The 20,823-nt window shown below is 42.5% G+C and overlaps 1 protein-coding gene across 1 annotated transcript; it reads left to right on the forward strand.

The window, feature by feature from the left end:
* The first annotated feature begins 2,975 nt into the window (after nucleotides 1–2,975).
* On the forward strand, nucleotides 2,976–20,603 carry hook2 (hook microtubule-tethering protein 2). Its single transcript, XM_080775364.1, has 22 exons — nucleotides 2,976–3,150; nucleotides 4,074–4,156; nucleotides 4,778–4,850; nucleotides 5,416–5,466; nucleotides 5,609–5,741; nucleotides 6,401–6,468; nucleotides 6,675–6,740; nucleotides 6,937–7,017; nucleotides 8,560–8,723; nucleotides 9,329–9,469; nucleotides 10,467–10,668; nucleotides 12,681–12,791; nucleotides 13,310–13,391; nucleotides 13,527–13,587; nucleotides 14,163–14,300; nucleotides 15,037–15,124; nucleotides 16,141–16,175; nucleotides 16,268–16,350; nucleotides 17,206–17,309; nucleotides 17,702–17,809; nucleotides 18,172–18,243; nucleotides 18,424–20,603. Exons 1-22 carry the CDS (start codon nucleotides 3,106–3,108, stop codon nucleotides 18,550–18,552), a joined length of 2,118 nt encoding a protein of 705 aa, XP_080631490.1. The 5' UTR covers nucleotides 2,976–3,105; the 3' UTR covers nucleotides 18,553–20,603.
* The last annotated feature ends 220 nt before the right edge of the window (nucleotides 20,604–20,823 follow it).

The raw sequence follows: 20,823 nt of genomic DNA on the forward strand, positions 1-20,823 counted from the left end.
CCTCCCACCTTCCACCCTTCTCTCCAGTTCCCCAGAGCGATGCAAGTGCGTCAGTGCGGCCTCGGAAAAGAGGAGAACTACTGCTTTTTGGACTTTCAGGAGGAAGGAAACACATCTGGTCAACAAGGAAAGAGAGAACGGGTGAAAAGAGGAATTAGCGTGGAGGAAGAGGAGCAGGCCAAAAATAGCCAACCTCATCGCAGGGCCCGGCCAAAAGCCGGGCCACACCTCCCAGCCACTCCAGTGTTAGTCACATAAACCCTTCCCTCAGCGGGTGACTAACCACTCCACTGACCCCCCCAACCCCAACTGTAATGACACCCCCCCCTCTCCGGTTATGAACCTCACTTCCTCTCAGGTCTCATAATCAAATGCAGGGCTACCTAAGCTGAGACCTCCCCATTGCTCTCTCTCTCTCTGCCACCCTCTCTCTCTTCAATTAAATTAAATTAAATGAATTATTATTATTTATTGGCCTTTTTCATAGTGCCAAAGCATTGGCATATAAATAAAGACAAATAAAAATCCATTAAGAAAGTAAAAATGATAATAAATTGGAGGGAACAAAAAGCAGGAAATTCAATCATAAGTGTTACATTGTTTGTATATCATTTTATGTTATTACCAGTGTGGGAATAAATAATGTAGAATCAACATCAAATATCAAGATTCAATCAAATCAATCAACCAAGGAACAATGAGATAGTCACATCTGCGACGTGTTGTGAGCTTGTAGATCAGCTATATCCGGTGCATGACACCGCCGTACAACGGAGCATACATTGGCATTACACCTGTGTCGATTGTGCATTGTGTTCACATGTGTTCCGTTAGCCTGTGTGTATATAAGCCCTTCCCTGCCCGCTTGCCATGTTGCCCGATTGTCTGTTTATGTTAGTGTACTCCTGTACTCCAGTACTATGCCTGTTCTTGGATTCTATTCTTCTGTAGATTTATAGTTGTTATGCCGCCTGTACAATGCCTGTTCCTAGGCTGTGTATTCTATTCTGTAGATTTATAGTTGTTATCCCGCCTGTACAATGCCCGTTCCTATAGGCTGTGTATTCTATTCATTCATCCATAGTTGTTTTTCTGCCTGTATTATAGCTGTTCTTGTTGAATTCTAGTCTGGAGATTAATAGTTGTTTTCTAGCCTCTACTATGGATGTTCCTGTATTCTATTCGGTAGATTCCGTTGTTATCCTGCTTGTACTATGCCTGTTCCTGTATTCTATTCTGTAGAGTGTTACTGTATATATGTCTGTTCCTGTATTCTGTTCTGCCTGGTCTGTCTCCTCAACTCATGCCTGCACTTTGCTGTGCTTGGGTGCAGACTGTTGTGAATGACTGTAAACTTGTTTTACCCCACCACACTCCCTGCCTAGTCTTTCCTGACTGTATTTGGATCCTGCTTTATAACACTTACAATTAGGCTTTAGGGATATCTCGTTCTCATATGGAAGGGACATGCAAGGGACATTTTACCAAGTAGAAAAAGCTTACATGGACAATGAAAGGCCCTCCAGTGGACGTCACTCAACAAGGTGAATCCAAGTGCTGCGTTGAGTCTATATGGGAGAGAGAGAGGTGGTGGTGTGAGATCAATAAGCCAAGAGTTGACAGTCAACAGTAAGAATCTATAACGTCCACACACAAGGAACATATTAACAATCACGGACTAAGATCGACTGTGAAACGACAGTGTATGTGTTCCAACCTGTGCAATAACAACCACAGGGAGAGGCATGGGCAAACACGCATGTTGCATTGGCAACACCTAACAGTCAAATACGGAGAACGCCACAGGTAAGGCAGTGCTATAAGTAAGCAAGACAGCTCAGTAAGACAGCTCAATAAGGTGTTCAGAAAGCACAGGAACCATGGTGGAAGGAGGAACACAGGCAGGCAGGCAGGCATGCCAGGCAGGTTTACTTGTTGTACTGGCCAGATCAAACAAGAAGTGGGTGGAAGGATAACATTTGATTTGAATTGTGAGAGAGACTGAAAGCAGGGGAGAGACGTGTTGACAAGCAGATGTGCAGATTACCAAGGAACTGGAGTGTGTGTGTGTGTGTGTGTGTGTGTGTGTGTGTGTGTGTGTGTGTGTGTGTGTGTGCGCGTGTGTGCATGTGGGCGTGTTTGTGCGGCTGTGTGAGTAGGCACGTTAATAATAGTGGAGACGTGCAGCTTTGCACAGAGTGTAATAGAACCCGGTTCTATAGCCTCCTAGGCTACCCTTGAAATAAATATTTGGTTGTCTTTATTGAAAAGCATAATCAGCCTAATGATCAATAAATACTCAACAAAAGTCATTTAAATTGATTCCATTTATCTTACTGCGCGAGTGAGTACCTCCATGAGATTTGAGGGCATCCCACACCCTGACCTGATGCCATGTAGGTCTGCTGGGGCTGTAGGCTATCCAATACTGGCTATTTGTCAACTAGAGCCACCTAGTGGTGATCTACAATGTGAAATATCGATGCCAAAACAAAAACACATGTGAATCACTGTCCTGCCATTAAAAAGGGGAGATACAAACTAAGTAAGAATTCCAGTTGACATGGATTTTGTGAGTGATTTATGTCTATTATCCTCATTTCTGTATTTACTCAATGTAAGTGTAATTCATGTCTTTGTCTTAGTTTTCAGTTGTACACAACACAACATGAACAATATGGGTTCAATCTTAGTAGCATTGTGTTCTTTAGTTCTTAGTTTTCATTAGATTTAGCCTGCTGAAAGTCTGTTTTCCATCTCCACAAGGGTTCCAGGTGTGTTTCTCAATGTCCTTTCCTTGAAAAAGGAAAGGAAAGTTTTCATCGTGTTTTTCTTCTTTGTACTGATGACTGAATAACACAGATGACCAGAAAAGCAGCAGACAGACTTGTGTCCCAACTAATCCGTTGCCATGTCAACGCTCTACGGAACCTCGCACGGACAGTTCAAAAGCAAATAAGTCAAGGACCAAAAATTACAGGAGGCGGCCATAGTACAGTCTGACGTGGAAACAAAGTAGGCTCAACAAAATATTGTCCAAAAGGCTTGAGATTGGAATCCATCTCTCCAGTCTGCAAGCCGCTGGTTATAAGCGGACAAAACAAGATGAGTTTGGACAAAGCAGAGCTATGCGACTCACTGCTAAACTGGGTAAGTTTGACGTGGCTATAAGCTAGCAAAGCTATGGCTAATAGTGACTGCAGATGTCAACAGAGATGGTGTGGGGGAAATACCATAATATAATGTGTTAACATGCATTAAATAACCAGATAACTTAAAATATTGAATATACACCTGTAACTTGTTGACTAGTTGCGTGTGAAGTCGACTGTCATTAAGCCCGGGGTTGTATAGTTCGCCAATAGTGCATTAAGTTTTATTTTCTTCAGTTTGTTTTTCTAATCTACCAAAAGTGTCAACATACAGACATAACACAGTTCCGTTCAAGTAGAGTGACTTCTAATGCAATTATTACTTATTATGCTGCTGCAATAGGTATAGTTTGTCCGACATACCTCGATGGAGTTCAGACGATCAATCCACCTGTTTGCAATCACTGAAATAATGACGTAACAGAACACAGACCATTTGTAAACTTCTCTGACTGGACGTTCTGTTCAATGCGTATTATTATGCACAATTTGCAGATTACGATTATCGCAGCCTCTGAAAAATACATTCCATCTAATATATGTTCATATAAAATTTATCCAATTATCCATATCTTTGACTGCTTAGAAACTGTTGTTTAGTCATTAAGAAGATTTAAAGAGATTTTGTCCAAAGCCCTTCAATTGACTTATGTTAACTTCTAACCTTAGGATTATGTGCTTTCTCTACTCCATGCGTATAATAACCTTTTGATTAAAGCTCTATGTTTTTAGCTTTAAACCTTTTTGTAAAACTAATTCCTATATTCACGGCAGTCCTTGAAGGACTACTGCATATAAACAGTAAAACACTTGTTCTTGGTTCATGAGTGTACTTTCTGGCAGTGCACTTATGGTTGCAGTGTATTCTAGGCCTATGCGGTTCAAGTCTTGTATTCCTTTGATCTTATTCCACCTCTCCAGCTGCAAACGTTCCAGGTGCCTTCCTGTACCAGCAAGTATGATCTAACCAGTGGAGTGGCTGTTGCACATGTTCTACACAGAATGTAAGAGAACAATTATGTCTGTTAAGAAGTTCATTATTGTATCACAAAGTCAAAACTTCAATGAACAGTTACACTAGCCATACAAAGTATGTTTGCTGTGATTGGTTATCTATGTCTATGGGATTTGGAAGTATGAATTACACAATAGTATTATCTATGCAAAACAAAAATCCGGAAAGATTTAAAATTGATTCACCAAGGATTTGTGTGATTTGCATTTACAATCCTAACATTTGAATATGTTAAAGCCTTGAACCGCTATAGGTGAATTTGTATAAATGGATACCATGTTATGCAAATATCCATATCTTACTGACTGGTGTTTTTATTTTATTTTTATTTATTTTGTCTCAGTACACATATCTGAATGAGAATTGACACAGCTGGTTTTGAAGGTTATTTATCTGAAGGTCAGTTTAGTTTGGAGTAGAGCGTTCTTCACGTTTGAGTGTGTTCCTACCAATCTCATGTGTGCCATAATGGTAATGATGACCTGTCCTAAAGAAATGCCCCTGGGCTCAGTGGAATGGAAGCAAACTGCTGTATATGATCTACTGTAGATGTCCAGAGATGGTGGGTCATCCTCTTCATCAATGCTGTTTCCTGTTCTCTCATTAACAGAGACCCCTCCTGGTTTAATAAGACATGGCTGGGCATGATCAAGGAGGAGAGTGGGGCCAACTGGCGCCTCAAGGTAATTTGTGAAATGGTAGGATAGGATATGACGGGGTAGAGTGACCATCACAGCTAATGACTAGTTGTTTTGTTCCCCGTTAGCTTAGACAATACAAGTTAAACTTTATTGTGTTCATAATAATACTTCTGCTCTGGCTCTCTGTGCCATAACACAAAGGACACACCATCCTGAAACCAACAAAAACACTACAGATATACATGGGCCGTGTACTCAATGCACTTGTACTCTACAGTATATACACCATGTACAGTACACGATAACATGTACTCTACAGTACATGATAACATGTGCAGACTACCTACAAAAAGAAACTGTTACAGAATTTCTTTAGGTGAGATGGAGCCCTGGTGTCCCTATTTTGGTCAAATTTTCTAAAGATTAAAAAAAAAGTAATAATAATTTTTTTATGGCAAATCTCTGAGCTTGTAGAATAGATTATTTTTCTATTTCTACTATGACGAAGTCTATAGGGCTTAGGATTTATGTTGGGCTTTACTTTTGCAGCAACCTGGTGAAAATGTTACGTACTGTAGTATGTACTAATGGACATGACTAATTTCAGGTGAGCAACTTGAAGAAGATTCTTCAGAGCATGCTGGAGTACTACCATGATGTAAGAATATATCATATTTCTGCTGTTGGAAATTTCCCTCACCCCCCCCTATTCCTTTCCATTTTACCGACTGCTTTCAATCTATTCCCGGCACCCAGTGTCCTATTAAATGTCTTCCCTCTCTTCGGCTTGTCACTGATAGGTGCTCGGTCACCAGGTATCGGATGCGCACCTACCAGACGTGAACCTGATTGGCGAGATGGGAGATGTAACGGAGCTGGGAAAACTGGTCCAGCTGGTGCTGGGCTGTGCTGTCAGCTGTGAAAAGAAGCAAGGTGCTTAGAGGACAAGGCCTTTAATGCAGTGGTTCTCAACTAAGTCATGTCAAGGACCCCCTGGATAATGTATTTGGCCCAAGAATGGCATTTGATAAGTTTTTGTGCCAGGGACCCCATAAGAGAAGATTTGTGTTGTTAGAAATGTTCTAAATTATTCCACATTTTTCACAATTCTCAAAAATAGACGTACAAAACATGGTTAAAGAGATTTTGATGGTGTATTAACAATTACGCATCACATAAATTTTTCTGAGGATATAAACTATACCATGGGACATGGACAGAGACTTTCAATTCCTTTAAAGTCTCTGTCCAGCAAGAGGCAGCCATCTGTGGGATTAAAGATGAGGGATTACCTCCTTCAAAATCATATGACTTGTGGAAAAGTTTCATACTGTATGTGAAACAGCCTAGTTAGTTATCGTGGTCAACAAAATACACACTGCCAATCAAGAGTAGAGCCTTGTTTTATTGATTACATGGATTTGTACAATCGTATATGAATTTATATTGATAATATCATGCAATTATATTCAGACACAGTAAAAAGGGGTTGTTCAACAATGTGGAAAAGAAAGCCTCACTGGTGGATCTCCTTCTAGTAAATGTGGGTTTGGCTGAGTCGTAGCATCTCTCTATTGTCTTCTATTCCACAGAGCAAATCCAGCAGATAATGACTCTGGAGGAATCCGTCCAGCACGTCGTCATGACGGCAATTCAAGAGGTGAGCTCTCTGTCACGCTTTTTAGTCACGGTTTTATTCAAAATAAATCTTATCCGGATAAGCACAAGTCCTAGTGTCTCTGCTCTGTGTCTGGCAAACAATATTCTTCAGTGCTTATGCTCATAAACATGCAATAGATCACCTATTGTCTGACAGTAACACTGATCGCGTGATCCTGTTTTCATTTGTGTGTGTTGCCATTACAGCTCTTAACCAAAGAACTTTCCTCCGAACCGGGAACTCCGGAGACTACTACAGACTTCGACTACCAGGTGAAACCTGCTCTATTTTTCCACCCAGTAATTTCTCAAAACACTTTTGTAGCCCTCTGTGTACACCGTTCGGCATATCACTTACGCCTGTCTTTTGTTCTTCTCTGTCTCTTCCTTTCACTCCTGTTCACTCCCTCCTTGCTATGCCTACTGTGACACCTCGGCTGTCTCTCATGTCACTTCTGCACGTCTGCAGTCCAGGAAATATTACTTTCTGAGTGAGGAGGCTGGCGAGAAGGAGGACATGAGCCAGCGCTGTCGAGACCTTGAGCATCAGGTAAGCACAGGGAATGTCAAACATGCTTTGGGAATAATGACATCAGCCACTTGACATCAGTCCACTATGCTTCAAATATTTTAGAGGCCTAGCCTAGTTATGCTCTAGTGCTCTGCATGCCAGTTCATGTGTGTGTGTCTGCAGGACTGCTCTGGCCCATATTGCTTAGCTTTGCTGAAATTGGGTTGTTATTGTTTGCTATGACAGTGTGTTGTGTAAGAGAAATAAATAGAGTCCGCAACACTGGTAAGGAATAACTCTGCTCAACTGGTTTATTAATTCAATGTTTCGATCACTGGGATCTTCTTCAGGAATGATCGAAACATGTTGCGGGCTCTGTTTCTTTCTCTTGTACTGCCATTTGTCCGTCACCTGGGCTAGAGTGACTGTGCATGCTCTATTACCTTTGTTAGTGTGTTGTGTAAACCTTGCTTATTTTTGTGCCCTGACTGATAAGGGAATTTTTTTGATAGTTTTCTAACATCATGATGACATTGAACTGATTTCAATGGCATTGAACTGACTCACTTCTCTTGGGAGCATGGGGTCACATGAGTCACCAATAAATGTCAATACTGCTCTCAAGTCTCAACCCACCTATTTGTTCTTTCACCTGCAGCACATGCAAAAACTAGCAATTTGTGTATTTGTAATGCGATTAACTTGGACTGGTCCTAAAGCATGCAATCTGTCCTTAAAGTTCAGTGAAGGGTATTGCTGTACTCAAACAGGAGAGTGGTAAGTATACAGTATACTCACCCTCTTTATAATATGAATGACAGCGTCAGCTTGCCTAACTGCAACCCCACATGTGACTGCGACATGTATTGAAGGCCATCTGCAATCCCAGAGCTCACTCTGCATCCTCTAAGCATCAGTGTTGTAACTGTCCATCTAAATCTCTCCACCTCAGTCAGTTCAGTCTACATCAACCATCCACCTACAGTACATTCATAACGGAATGTTCTACAACCATTTGTAACATTAACCAGTGTCATCGGGGGTCCTACTGTAAATGGACCTCCAGTACAGTATGTGTTCCTCCCCATCGTCCTGACCTCAGGGGAATGCTAACAACTGCACCATTGAGAACTTTCCATCTGCCTGAGACCACAGCATACCAGCTGACTAACCGGCCATTGATAATTTGCGCATGTGAACTGGCAAAAAAACATCTGATGCATGTATTTTCTAAATGTGTCTTGTACAGAGTGCTGAATTTGTCGCTGTATGTTTCTCTGAATGTAATCTGTCAGTTTGTCGTTCAGCATTTTCTGTAGGACGTGTGAGGCTCCTTTTCGCCTGACCACGTTCAGTGTTCTTCTGAAGAAATGTGCGTACCTCTTCGTCAGCCCATGGCACTTTATTTTTCCCGACCTCGAGGATCTGTTCATCTGCACCTTGCCTCGTCTTTCTCTCTCTTTTTGATTTTGTGCCACTCTGCGTTTGTCGTCAACTAACTGTAAAATCTACCCCTCACCACATGCTTTAGTTTACACCTCTCTCACCTTGTCTTCCTCTCCTCTTGTCTTATCTGCTCAGTTGTCACTAGCCCTGGAGGAGAGGTCGTCCCTGCAGGTCGAGACACGTTCGCTGAAGGAGAGACTCACTCGCTCGGACTCCCAGGAGGGCACCACCGCCATCACGGGCAAGAAGCTCCTGCTGCTTCAGAGCCAGATGGAGCAACTCCAGGAGGAGAATTACAGGTCATTAATAGACGTTTTTGGCCTAGATGTACAGTACTAGTCACAGGGGGCGTCAGACTGGATGTAATATACAGAGTTTTACATTGGGAAATACATGAGGCATGATACAAATGTAGATAAAGTGTGGGTAAAGGCTAAGAGGATATGCACACTTTCAGTGCTGTCTTTCTGAAAAGTTGTTACTTCTGGTCATGGAAATTAATTTAGAAGCTTATGGAGAAGTCGTTGCAATGCATTGATGGTAGGGGTGCACGATTATGACCGATCTCCGAGGTCATATCTGCCGATACAATTCTGACCGATATTATACAGGGGACCACAATGGCAACAAGCCTAGACCTAGAGGCTTGGCCCAAAGCCTGTTAATAAAGTATTCAATCAATAAATGGCAATCAATAAATAGCCTATACCCTTTTCCAAGTGTCTGTTCTCACAACTGACTGACTACTGAATGAGACGAGTACACAAATTAGTGTAGAAAAATGTGTAAGATTTTACACATTTGATTTGGCTTTTGTTCTAGACTGGAGGTACTAGACACTTTGATTTATATTGAACACATTGATTTTGTTTTGCTGGTGAAAACCGATTTTCCGTTTCCTCAGACTGGACACCAGCAGGGATGATGCGCGAGTACGAGGGGACATTCTGGAGCGTGAGGTATCCGAGCTGCGCCACCGTAACGAAGAGCTCACCAGCCTCGCGCAGGAAGCCCAGAACCTCAAAGACGAAATGGACATCCTCAGGTGAGTCCAACTCGCCATCTCTGGTTTACCTCCCGCGTCTGTGTGAGACCTGAAGCAGGTTGGAGTCTATTCATTCCAATCTAAGAGTGAACGAGCTCTGAGTCCAGTTCTAGTTTGACTCAGGCCAGGTGTGACTACTTAAATCAGTCACCCTCCCTCTCACACATACGAAAATGGATTTTTTCAGAAACAAGATCAGGTGAAAATCAACTTTATAATTTACCTTTCTCTGTCCCTGCAACACACACTCTGGATCTAGCACCAGCAAACATTTGCATAATTTGCCGTCAGACACTTAGTCTTAGGAGACCATTTGTAAGATTTGTGTACCTTTCGCCTCGATGGCGGATCTTTGTAAATGAACCATCTTTGGTCCAACTAACCATATTCCCACAATGGCCATTTTGCTGTTACATCATACTCTGGGTTGGGTGGGTTGGGATTCGAAATTTCAAACACAGCCTCTCATATTGAGAAAAGTGATCTTAATTCCCTTTTTACCGGTCATCCTAAAATGCTTGTAATGTGTACTGTATGTATATGATACGTTTCTGAGCGCACAACCTCATCAGAAACATCTGCCGTACTCATCATGAATGTTCCATGAATGAATGGTTAAACGCCTTATAGCGGATCAGCATTCTTGCTCCAAGACACTTGGAGACACAATGGATCACATCCCACAAGGGAATGCTAAACTACCATCATGCCTGTAGCAACAGCTGGGGATTTAACTGTACACTGTGTCGGCCCATATTTCTGACTTCTGACTGTGTGCCATACGTCACAATGATCCATGTTAATACGTTGGATTTTGCGTATGGATATTGACTTACACCCAGCTTAGCTAATATTCATTGTTTAAGAAGAGGACAAATCCCGGAGGAGACGTTTTCTGTTTAACCACCACGTCAAATGCAACGCGCCTCCCACACTCTCTCTCACTCTACCTCTTGTCAATGTCTCTCTCTCTCTCTCTCTCTCTCTCTCCCTCCAGGCACTCGTCGGACCGGGTGAGCCGGCTGGAGGCGCTGGTGGAGACGTACAAGCGTAAGCTGGAGGACCTGGGAGACCTGCGCAGGCAAGTGCGCCTCCTGGAGGAGCGCAATACGGTGTTCATGCAGCGCACGTGTGAGCTGGAGGAGGAGCTACGCAGGGCAAACGCTGTGCGCAGCCAGCTGGACACCTACAAGAGACAGGTGGGCATTTTTGTACATCGCATCGACATGTGTATTATGTCATTGTACTTTATTACAGACTAGGGTACCTACTGAATAGTGAATATACTGTAGGTCAGGGATATTCAATTGGCGGCCCGCGGGCCACATGTGGCCCGCGGAGCGCCTCCTTGTGGCCCCTGGAAGAATTTTGGAAAAAAAAAAAAAAAAAAAAAAAAAACATTTTTTTTTTTTTTTTTTTTTTAGAATAATAATAGGGCTAATAAAAGTTACAGGTATGGTTTGTGCGATATTAATTGTGAGATTACCATAATGACGGTAATCATTAAAGGACCACTTTTCAACCTATCTTCATATTATAATAGGTCCTCACTAATAATCATGATAAAATGACACGTTTTTTTCTACTCGGTCTGTGTCACATAGGAGGGCTGTGGGCAGTTCAGAAACCCACAGTGACATCAATGGAGAATCCAAGCTAATAGAAACTGCAGGCTTTCTAGTCCTGAAAAGTTGCGAAAATGGAAGCCATCATTCTCACAATAATAAACCCTGTTAGGGTCCATTTGGTTCCATTTGTACACTCTCAGAGTTACAAACCCATAAGGGTCCTTTTGATTCCAAACCATTTCCCTGGGGACCCCCTGGAACTGCCTCAAGGACCGTGGGGGTCCCCGAACCCCACTTTGGAATCACTGCTCTATGTAATGTTTGTGTGTGTGTGTGTCCGTCCAGCTGATGGTCGTTAATGTCAAAGCAATGCTGTTTATGCACTGTCAAATAGGTCTAGGCCTAAATCTATTCTAAGGTGGCATATACCTGTATAGACATATTACCCTGCTCATTACTGTGCGGAAATATACATAAATCTTCGTGTTTGAGCACAAAAAGCATTTTGAGAACCCACAAATTTCCGCGCTTCGCGCGCACACTGTGCGGCCCCCCACACACAATCATTCTACAGTTGTGGCCCCCGGCCTAATCTAATTGAATACCCCTGCTGTAGGTTGTCTGTTTTTAATGCCACCACAGTGAAGCCAAAGGTCCATGTGTGGGCATTATTACCTTTGCCGGTGGAGTTGAATCTGGGTTGTGTTTTCACCCCATTGTGTTTGGTTATCTGTTCACAAAATAACGTTGGGAAGTTTTGGGGTTCAAAGGTCTGTCGGGTAGCAAAATAGTAGTTGCAAAAAGGGTTGCTAGATTTTTCATGAAACTTGGTGGGAATGATTAGTAAGTAGACTGCCCAGGAGAAATGTTCACTAAAAGGTTCAAGCTCACAATCAAGCAAAATTTGAGTGGATTTCTGTGAAAGCTAGGATCAATAGGCTGTCCCAAGAGACAATTAACTTTTGTGTTAACGGTCAAAGCCAAAGTACATAATCACTCATCTCTGTGAATGATATTTTGACAATTGGCAGCTGCACAATGCTTCTAGTAGTCTGTCTGTTCTTTTCTTGGCTGGAGGGAGGAACGGAGGGAATCCAAAGAAGGAGAATTAGTTCACAAAAACCATGCAGTAATCCTGGTCTCTAAACTCCCTCCCGCTGGCCTGGGCCGTGGCTCAGCGGTCCAGGCACCTTGGCCCGGTAGTCCTGGCAGTGTGCCGCGGGCCTTTACTGCATGTCACTCCCCCATCTCTCGACCCCATTTCCTGTCAGCCTATACTGTCTGTCCCTCTATAAATAAAATAAAGGCAAAAGCCGCAAAAAAACCCATTTAAACCAACTCCCCCCTGGCCAGCCAGGGAAAGGAACTTGTTGGAATAACGTGTGCCTTCCAAAAAGCAGCTTGGACTCCTCATGCATGGACTGAGGCATGAGGTCAGTTGCCCTCCCCAGGTTGGCAGAGGGAGTGTAGCGCCCAGGATTACACTAGACAGAAAATGCCAAAATCGTGGGATGAAAAATTGTGAGGGGCAATTTTTTTTAGAATTATTGAAGTTATTGCAACCGTTTATTTACTGTATGTGACTATGCGTACTCCTCTGAGAAAGGCAGTGAGACTCTTGTAGTAATTGGCTTCACTCACAGGTACACGACCTTCATACCAAGCACTCTGTTGAGGCCATGAAAGCAGAGAAGTGGCAGTTTGAGTACAAGAATCTTCTCGACAAGCACAATGCTTTGGAAAAGGAGAAAGAGGTGAGTTGGTCAACTGTGTGACTCACTGACGGAGAATGCAGAGTCGCAAAATATCAAGCACTTAACAGCTATACTTCATCAGTATTGGACATCTGCGTGAATGTTAAGTAGTTAAATTGTTTTGAGCATTTGTGACATTTATGGATATTTTTAAAAATATATATACTTTTTTTTTTTAATACCGGCTGATACTATGCGAGTACGCTGGGTGGGAACTGTTACTTAAAGGGGAATTCCACCCAAAACGGTTTTTTTTTCACCATTCAACTGATGCAGAATAGATCTGTTTTACATTCCCCTGGCATTAGGGTTAAACCGTGTTGTGATTGGTTGAAAAAGACAGCTTCCTGCAGAAATGAATGCAACTGAATTCGCACCCTATAGATATTATTTTTTTCGCAGATAATTTCTTTCTCCTCACGAGATGAGAAAAGCTAGGAATGAGGTCTGGTTACTAAATGTCTAACACAGTAAGATAGAAATGTCAAAGCTGATCTAAGTCTGTTTTGTTTTCCCAGCGTTTGATCTCGGAGAGAGAGACACTTCGTGAGACCAATGATGAACTGAGGTGTGCACAGATCCAACAGCAACAGCAAGCAGGTCAGCAATTATGGACAGAAAAAACCCACATTAGTCACAACTTTGAAGTGATTTTGCAGATTGCTCATCTCCTGACTTTGGCTTCTCAGTTCAGTCTGAATGGACAGTCATTCTTGTCTCTTTTCCTCTCCGCAGGAAGCAATAACTCCGGTACTGCAGGAAGTCTAGCGGCAGAGATAATGCCCACGGAGTTCAAGTACGTCTGCCTAGTAATTCTTCAGTGTGTATTCGTGCCTCTACGTACACAATGGCAAACAGCATGGTGTCATTAGGCATGACCAATGAGATTTCACCATCCGTTGCCTATAATAGACACAAGATCTCGTTGAAATCACTCACCCACTCCTGCCCTATATATTCATTTATTCTGTAGTCTAGTGTGACAAATTGCTTCAATGTGACGGCACTGGCGCTGCAGATTATTTTTAGAACGAAAATGCGCAATTGGCTCCGAAAATAGAGACAAATGGCACTGCTATGTTTTTGGCCCCAGAGAAGGGGGTGGGGGCTCAACACAACACGGACCTATTGCCTTTTGGCCATCCAACCTTGACCTCCCACTGCTCCTGGTTCCTTTTCTCATGTGTTACACCTTTTTACACTTGCCTGCCGGTGTCGTGTCAAAAATAGATCTACACATGCCCACAATTTGACACACTGTGGCTTGTACGACGGAGCATAAATTAAGTTTCTTGTGTTTCTTGCTTTTTCCCCCGAATATTTCCCCTCTCTCTTCCTCATCATCCGCTCCGTGCGCCTCTTCATCCCCAGGGAGACGGTGGTGCGTCTGCAGAGTGAGAACAAGATGCTGTGCGTCCAGGAGGTGACTTACAGAGAGAGGCTGGCCCAGGCGCAGGTCCAGCTGGAGGAAGCCCAGCGGAACGAGAACACACTGGAAAGCCAGAACAGGTACTGTAGAGACGAGTGCAGCTGCTGCTGCTGGTTGTTAGGGTGGGGATGGGGTACTGTTGTTTAATTATCATGTTTGCCTTTTTTTTCTTTTTGTAGGTCAGCACATCGTGTCATGTGGGCACGAGAGCGCATGTGTCCCCGAACATTAAGACCTGGTTGTGGCTTGTTGATTGCTCACATTTGGCTGATGGTAGAAGTGCTCTAGCTTAAATGTCAGCTCACCCTCTGGACTGTATGTGTGTGTGTGTGTGTGTGTGTGTGTGTGTGTGTGTGTGTGTGTGTGTGTGTGTGTGTGTGTGTGTATGTGTGGGCTGCAATGGGAGGACGTACAGCAGAAGGCCAGATTGTCCCTTGGTTTGTGTGTGTGTGTTTACAGCACATGCCTGTGGCCATGTGGACATGTGGGTGGACTGTGTATGTGAATGCATGCCCATGGTGTGGGAGGCATTTTGAGCAGCAGAAACTGGAGGAATGGAGAGAGAGAGAGAGAGACTGTGAAATAGATGAACATTGCCCTGCAGCAGATGTACGAGGATTATATGACCTCTGCCTCAGTTTCCAACAGGATAGCTTTCTTTCCCCCTCTTCTGTAATCCCCCTCCCCTCCCCATCTACCTTGTACATTGACTTTACTCGTCACGTTTTTCCCTGGCTCCTTTCTGTTTGTGTGTGTTTTGTATCCTCTCTACAACACATCTCTCACGTACATACGCACACCTGTCTCGTCATCCAGGTTGAACCAGCAGCAGATGTCGGAGCTGCGAACCCAGGTGGAGGAGCTCCAGAAGGCTCTGCAGGAGCAAGGCAGCAAAACGGAGGATGTGAGTGGAGGGGAGGGATGAACCGGCTGACCTGCACCCCAGTCCTTTAGTCACTGGCCACAGTGACTAAACAGTTTAGTTTTCTTTAGCAAAAAACTAAACTGATCAATGACCCCATGTTGGCGCCACCCATTAGACGATGCAACCGCAAATGGTTTTTAGGACTGTGTGCATATTATTGGTTTGCGCTCATGTTCAAGTCAGTGATGTGCATGGATGCAAGTACTGTAGGTGAAGACACAGCATCTAGGTCTGAAATGTTCTGTGAGGCTTTTGCAATCCTTGAAAATCAACCTATAATCACAGTGGTGCTTCTTCATACAATTTACAATTTAGGCATTTAGCAAATGCTCTTAATCCAGATCGATTTACATTAAGCATGGCATACATCACATATATAAAAAGTAGTTATCATGAAACATGCGTAAGCTAAGAACGTAACAGTGGAGTATCTATGTAAACTATACATACTCTATATTATACATGTGTACTGTAAAGTGCTATGACTACATAAAATGCAATGCATTGCAATTCATACTCTCATATGGTGCTTATAACCTAATACGAACCTGAGTAATGATCAGTGAAAATGTATATATATTTCAGCTGGCGCAGTAAATCCTGTTGCCACTGTATACATTGAACAGCGGGCCTTTTCGCTGAAAGCTTTTGGCCCTCAAGGATTGCAATGCAGCTCTCCTCCTACTCTGGGTGCTCTTGTGTGGGATATGTAACCCATATGTTTGCTGTGGTGATTCATCGTTAACGCCTGGCCCTGTCTGTCTGTCTGTCTGTCTGTCTGTCTGTCTCTCCCTCCGCCTGCCCCCCTCCCCATCGGCCGACACTGCCAAAATCAGGCCATCGTAAGTACGGCCCACTATCTGTGCACCTGGCCAATGATTTGACTCTTGACGGCTTGCGTTTTTGTAGTTTGTGCATGCACTTAATTTCATTCCAGTACAGCATATGACACCCATTTTTATGTATTGGTAAATTATTCCTTTCCTTTTTTGTAGTCGTCCTTATTGAAGAAAAAGCTGGAGGAGCACTTGTAAGTACTGTCCAGTCTGCTGATGCCATCCGTTAAAAACAACCTGCATGATCTATGAGAAGCACAATGTTCTCCTTCTGTGGTCCTCCCAGGGAGAAGCTCCACGAGGCCCACTCTGACCTCCAGAAGAAGAGGGAGGTTATTGACGACCTGGAACCCAAAGTGGACGGCAACAGTAAGGCCTTTTCCACCGGGGTTGGACCAGTTTGGTTCTTTTTCCCTGCTTAATATTGAACCAGAGTGTTTCGACTGAAAATTAATTTGTTCAGAATCCTAAAAGTTGGTTCAGAACTGGAACAAAAGAATGCCCATCGGTTCCATGAAAGCAACACTGTTCCAAGAATCTGGAACGGAACATGTTCTAGAACCAAAGTTATTTTGGTGGAACAATCTCCAGAGCTGTCTCTGAGCAGCTTCTGTTCATATTTAACATATTTCCTATCTCCACCCTCCTGCTTATGGTTTCATCCAAACGGAGATGAGCCAAAACCCGCATCTGTTCAGCTGTTGGTTGGTTAATATGAGCTTGTAGTTAACATGAACTACCAACTGTACGTTATCTATCATCATCAACCAGTTCTTTAACATTGCCTAACAATACTATGTTGGGGATAAGAGACCTCTACGCAGTGTCCTTTTTTATCATCATAATAAACATTATAGCAAGCAAGCTATAGTAAGCTACATGCTGACTAACGAAGCTATTTGGTATCCAGGAAATGGAACAAAGGTAACCATGCTTATGTGACCCGGTTAGATCACTCCAATGTGGGTATCCCTCTGAGGAGTGACACCCATATTGGACTTCTCCAATGAGGGGGAAACCTAACAGAAGTTCATACGAGTTGAAACATTCACTGTTAAAATCAGTCGGTTTGAAACGGACTACCAACTGTCATTGTGTCAATTCTGCACCAAGGCAAATTTCTGCACAGCCATGGTCAAGTAGAATAAATTCATACCGATTTGTTGGTCTCTTGTCGTCATCCCCTCTTTTCTCTCCGTCTGTCACTCCTCCCTCTTATCTCAGTGGCAAAGAAGATCGATGAGCTCCAAGAGATCTTGAGGAAGAAAGACGAGGACATTAAGCACATGGAGGAGCGTTACAAGCGCTACATGGAGAAGGCCAAGACGGTGGGTTGATCCGGACTAATCCTGTTTTTAGTGCAATGAAATCAATTTACAATTTAGGCATTTAGCAGACTCTCTTAATCCAGAGCGATTTACATTAAGCAATAACAAATTATATCTCATATATAAAAAGTAGTTATCATGAAACATGTGTAAGCTAAGAACATAACAGTGGAGTATCTATGTAAACTATACATAAAGTGCTATGACTACATACAATGCATTCTAGTGAAATGTTATGTCTTATTCTGAAGGATCATCCCATTCATATTCTAAATTGACCAGTAGTAGTTCTATACAACATGCCTAGACTTAAGTTGAAGGAAGTATAAATCCTTAGACTTGAGGATTAATGTTGTATGTCATTGAAGATGTTGTGTCTTCCCTCTGTGCAGGTGATCAAAACGTTGGACCCCAAACAGCAGCACCCTAAACTGAGTCCTGATATTCAGTCCCTGAAGAACCAGCTGACTGACCGAGAAAAGAGAATCCACCACTTAGAGGTACAGTACACTGTGCGTGTGTGTTTAAAGGAGTACTCGGCCATTTTTTAATTCTTATCTCCAATTATTTATTGTGGTGGCGTCTGCTGTCCACTGTCCACATCAGTGTTGTATTTCTTAGGAAGAATACTCAAGCTCATACATGTATGACTGTGTACATACTCTGGAACTAATGCCGGCATTGGAATCACATGTTGAAAATACAGCCACATAATTCATTCATGACTAGCTTTCACCCGAAGTGATACACAAAGGCAAAACTTGAGTGCTCCTTTAAAAGTTCAGATTGGATTGTTTTAATGGTGATATTGCGCACGCTCCTTCATGCATGATATCCTGTGGGTTTGTGTGTGTTTATTCAGCATGACTATGAGAAGAGCAGGGCCAGACATGACCAAGAGGAGAAACTCATCATTAGTGCCTGGTACAACATGGTGAGTGTGTGTGTGTATATATTTATATATGGATGTTAAAGTGACACTCGCAAGACCATGTATAATAAGCTTATGCACTGGACTGGACGTGGTATCTTGCCAGTTGTTTTGACACCTGCCTGCGCATCGCTGCGTTGCAGCATTCTAAACACGTCTGTCTCTCTCCACTCCTCGTTTCAGGGAATGGCCCTGCATCAGAAAGTGGCTGGGGAGCGTGTGACTTCATCCAACCAGGCCATGTCCTTTCTGGCTCAGCAGAGACAGTCCACCAACGCCAGGAGAGGTCTGACACGCCCTCAGCCCAGATAAGACTTAAACAGAGGAGAACTGGGTGAGAGTGTAAAGAAAAAGAATATGCTGGAAGGGAGAGTTTCTGTCCAACTCCCAATCACATTGCCTTAATGCCCTTTTTTAACACCAGAGGAAACTCTCAAATGTTTCCCACTTCTGCCCCCTGCTGGCTCTCAACAATATGAGTTTTGTTTCCTCTGGGAGTCCCAGAGAACCAGAGGTACTACTGCTGTTTATAAAACTCAAAATGTTTCCTTTTGAACTGAGAGGAAACGACATTGTGGAAGGAACTGAAGAGCTTGTGATGTCTCTGTTCCATGTCCTCTCAAACGTCTGGACTTGTCACTTTTTTGTCTTTTATTTTTTTGTATATAGCGTTTTATGTCTTTTATGGTATAGAATAGTGTGCACTCAGTGCTTGGGGTTCTCTGTTCCAATAGTGCTTGTCTTTTTGCTCGAATTACAGAGAAAGTAACGTGTCATGAGCCTTGTGAAGCTACACAGATGTACCCAATACCTCTCGCATACAGACAGAACAAAGTCCGTAACAATCTCATATTTCTTTAATCCATTTCTTTTGGAGTTTTTCCTTAAAGCTACTGTTTTTGTTGGTTTTTTTTGGTTTCTCACTGGTTGATGTTTTGCTAATTGAAGGACCTTAAGAATATGGGATACAGATGAGATGTGAAGTGGCTTTAGTCTTGATTCTGTTTCATTCACTTGAATCTCTGCTTAATTTTTCATTTACACTGCATTCACCAAAGCACTTTACTGTACAAACGGTACAAACAGCGGTTCTGTTTCAGTGCCTCACAGAAAGACCTCGGAAAATCCCCCTCAGTTAACAAATCTGAAATAACAAAGTACTTATAAAGAACGCAATTCTGTTTGGAAATGACTCAGTTAATTAGGCTTAAATCCCCCTCACCACAATTTATCTTTTCAGAGATATGGTGAGTCAAATAAACCAATATGGAAAATTGCATATACGCTGAGAGACTTTGCCAGCAATGTCTCTCGGTGATGAAATATCAATGTCCCTATGAATTTTATTTATTTTTTATTCCTCCCAAAGATTGTAAACTTTTTTTTTCACCATAGTTGTGTGTAGCGCCTAATCGCACTCACCACTTTCTATGCTGTCTGATTTGAATGTATTTAAATATCGACAACGGCCTTCAGCTTGTTGTTCTCAGAGTCCATAATGGCATGCATTAATTCTCAGCTCAACATTAAAAGTGAAACTTCCCCCAGTGGAAGTCACTGGTGCGTATATGAACCCAAGCTGCTCAGTTAAACTGGAGAAAATGTTTCCTGTGCAATACACTGGATTAGACCTGGTGCTTGACTTGGAACTCTGGTGTCCTTATTTTGGGCATCTCATTTATAGGCAAACATTTCAAAAGAATGTCAGTCTTTTAGTTTTTTCACAGCAATATGCAAGCTCACAACCTGTCTCATCGCAATATGGTCGGCTGTTTTCATTCACCAAGAGACTACTAAGTGTATAGGGCTTAAGTGGATAAAGCCAACAAGGCTTTTGCTTGTTGGATTGGGAGTGAATCATGTTTTACCTGAAATCAAACATTTTGATATCTAATTGATTGTGTGATAGATTGCACCTTATGTATAACCTTATGTATAGACACTACACGTAGCATATTTTGTTAATCAGCTGTCCCCTTTTCCAGATGTGCTAGACTGTAGTCTGTGATCTCTGCTGTATTAGAGCTGCGCTCTTGTGACTTGACCCCCTGTGAATACTGTATGTATGTCATTATCTGTACAAAACTGAAAAACTACAATGCATGTACACTTTTTAATGTTCCAGTCTGCTCTTGTTTGAAAGTAGATGGTTATGTTGTATTTTTAAGTCTTTGTTTTCACTGTGCTTATTTGCGTGGCTTTATTGGGGTTTTGGTTTGGTGTTGTTTGATGTTTAGGTTATATAACATGTTAAGATTATGGCATACTACAAAAAAGGGGTTTGGAACAAGTTGTAGTAGTTCTGACTTGTCTTTTTTTGCACTACAAATAAATGGGGACATGTGATAAGTGTCTGGTCTTATGGTTTTTAACACTCGCATATGATTAAAAGAAAATTTATAACCAACTTTATACCAATAAACTGTTTGCCTACAGCAGGGATACTCAAATAGATTTACCTGTGGGCCACATTACAAAAATGGCAAGGGGCCAGGGGCCAGTAGATAAAATTACGACATTAATGATACTTGATAACTTCTCTCTTTCAATTGCTTTATTTTCGCAAAATGTATCAAAGTACAA

This window comes from Protomyctophum bolini (genome assembly GCF_963924005.1).
Source record: "Protomyctophum bolini genome assembly, chromosome: 11".
Classification (NCBI taxonomy): domain Eukaryota; kingdom Metazoa; phylum Chordata; class Actinopteri; order Myctophiformes; family Myctophidae; genus Protomyctophum; species Protomyctophum bolini.

What these genes read in the sequence shown, in the direction of transcription:
- hook2 (XM_080775364.1), top strand. Translation starts at nt 3,106, where the DNA reads ATGAGTTTGGACAAAGCAGAGCTATGCGACTCACTGCTAAACTGG. An exon ending in GTCGAGACCTTGAGCATCAG is followed by an intron (nt 7,018 to 8,559) that starts GTAAGCACAGGG and finishes TTATCTGCTCAG; the next exon opens with TTGTCACTAGCCCTGGAGGA. An exon ending in ACCCAAAGTGGACGGCAACA is followed by an intron (nt 16,351 to 17,205) that starts GTAAGGCCTTTT and finishes CTCTTATCTCAG; the next exon opens with TGGCAAAGAAGATCGATGAG.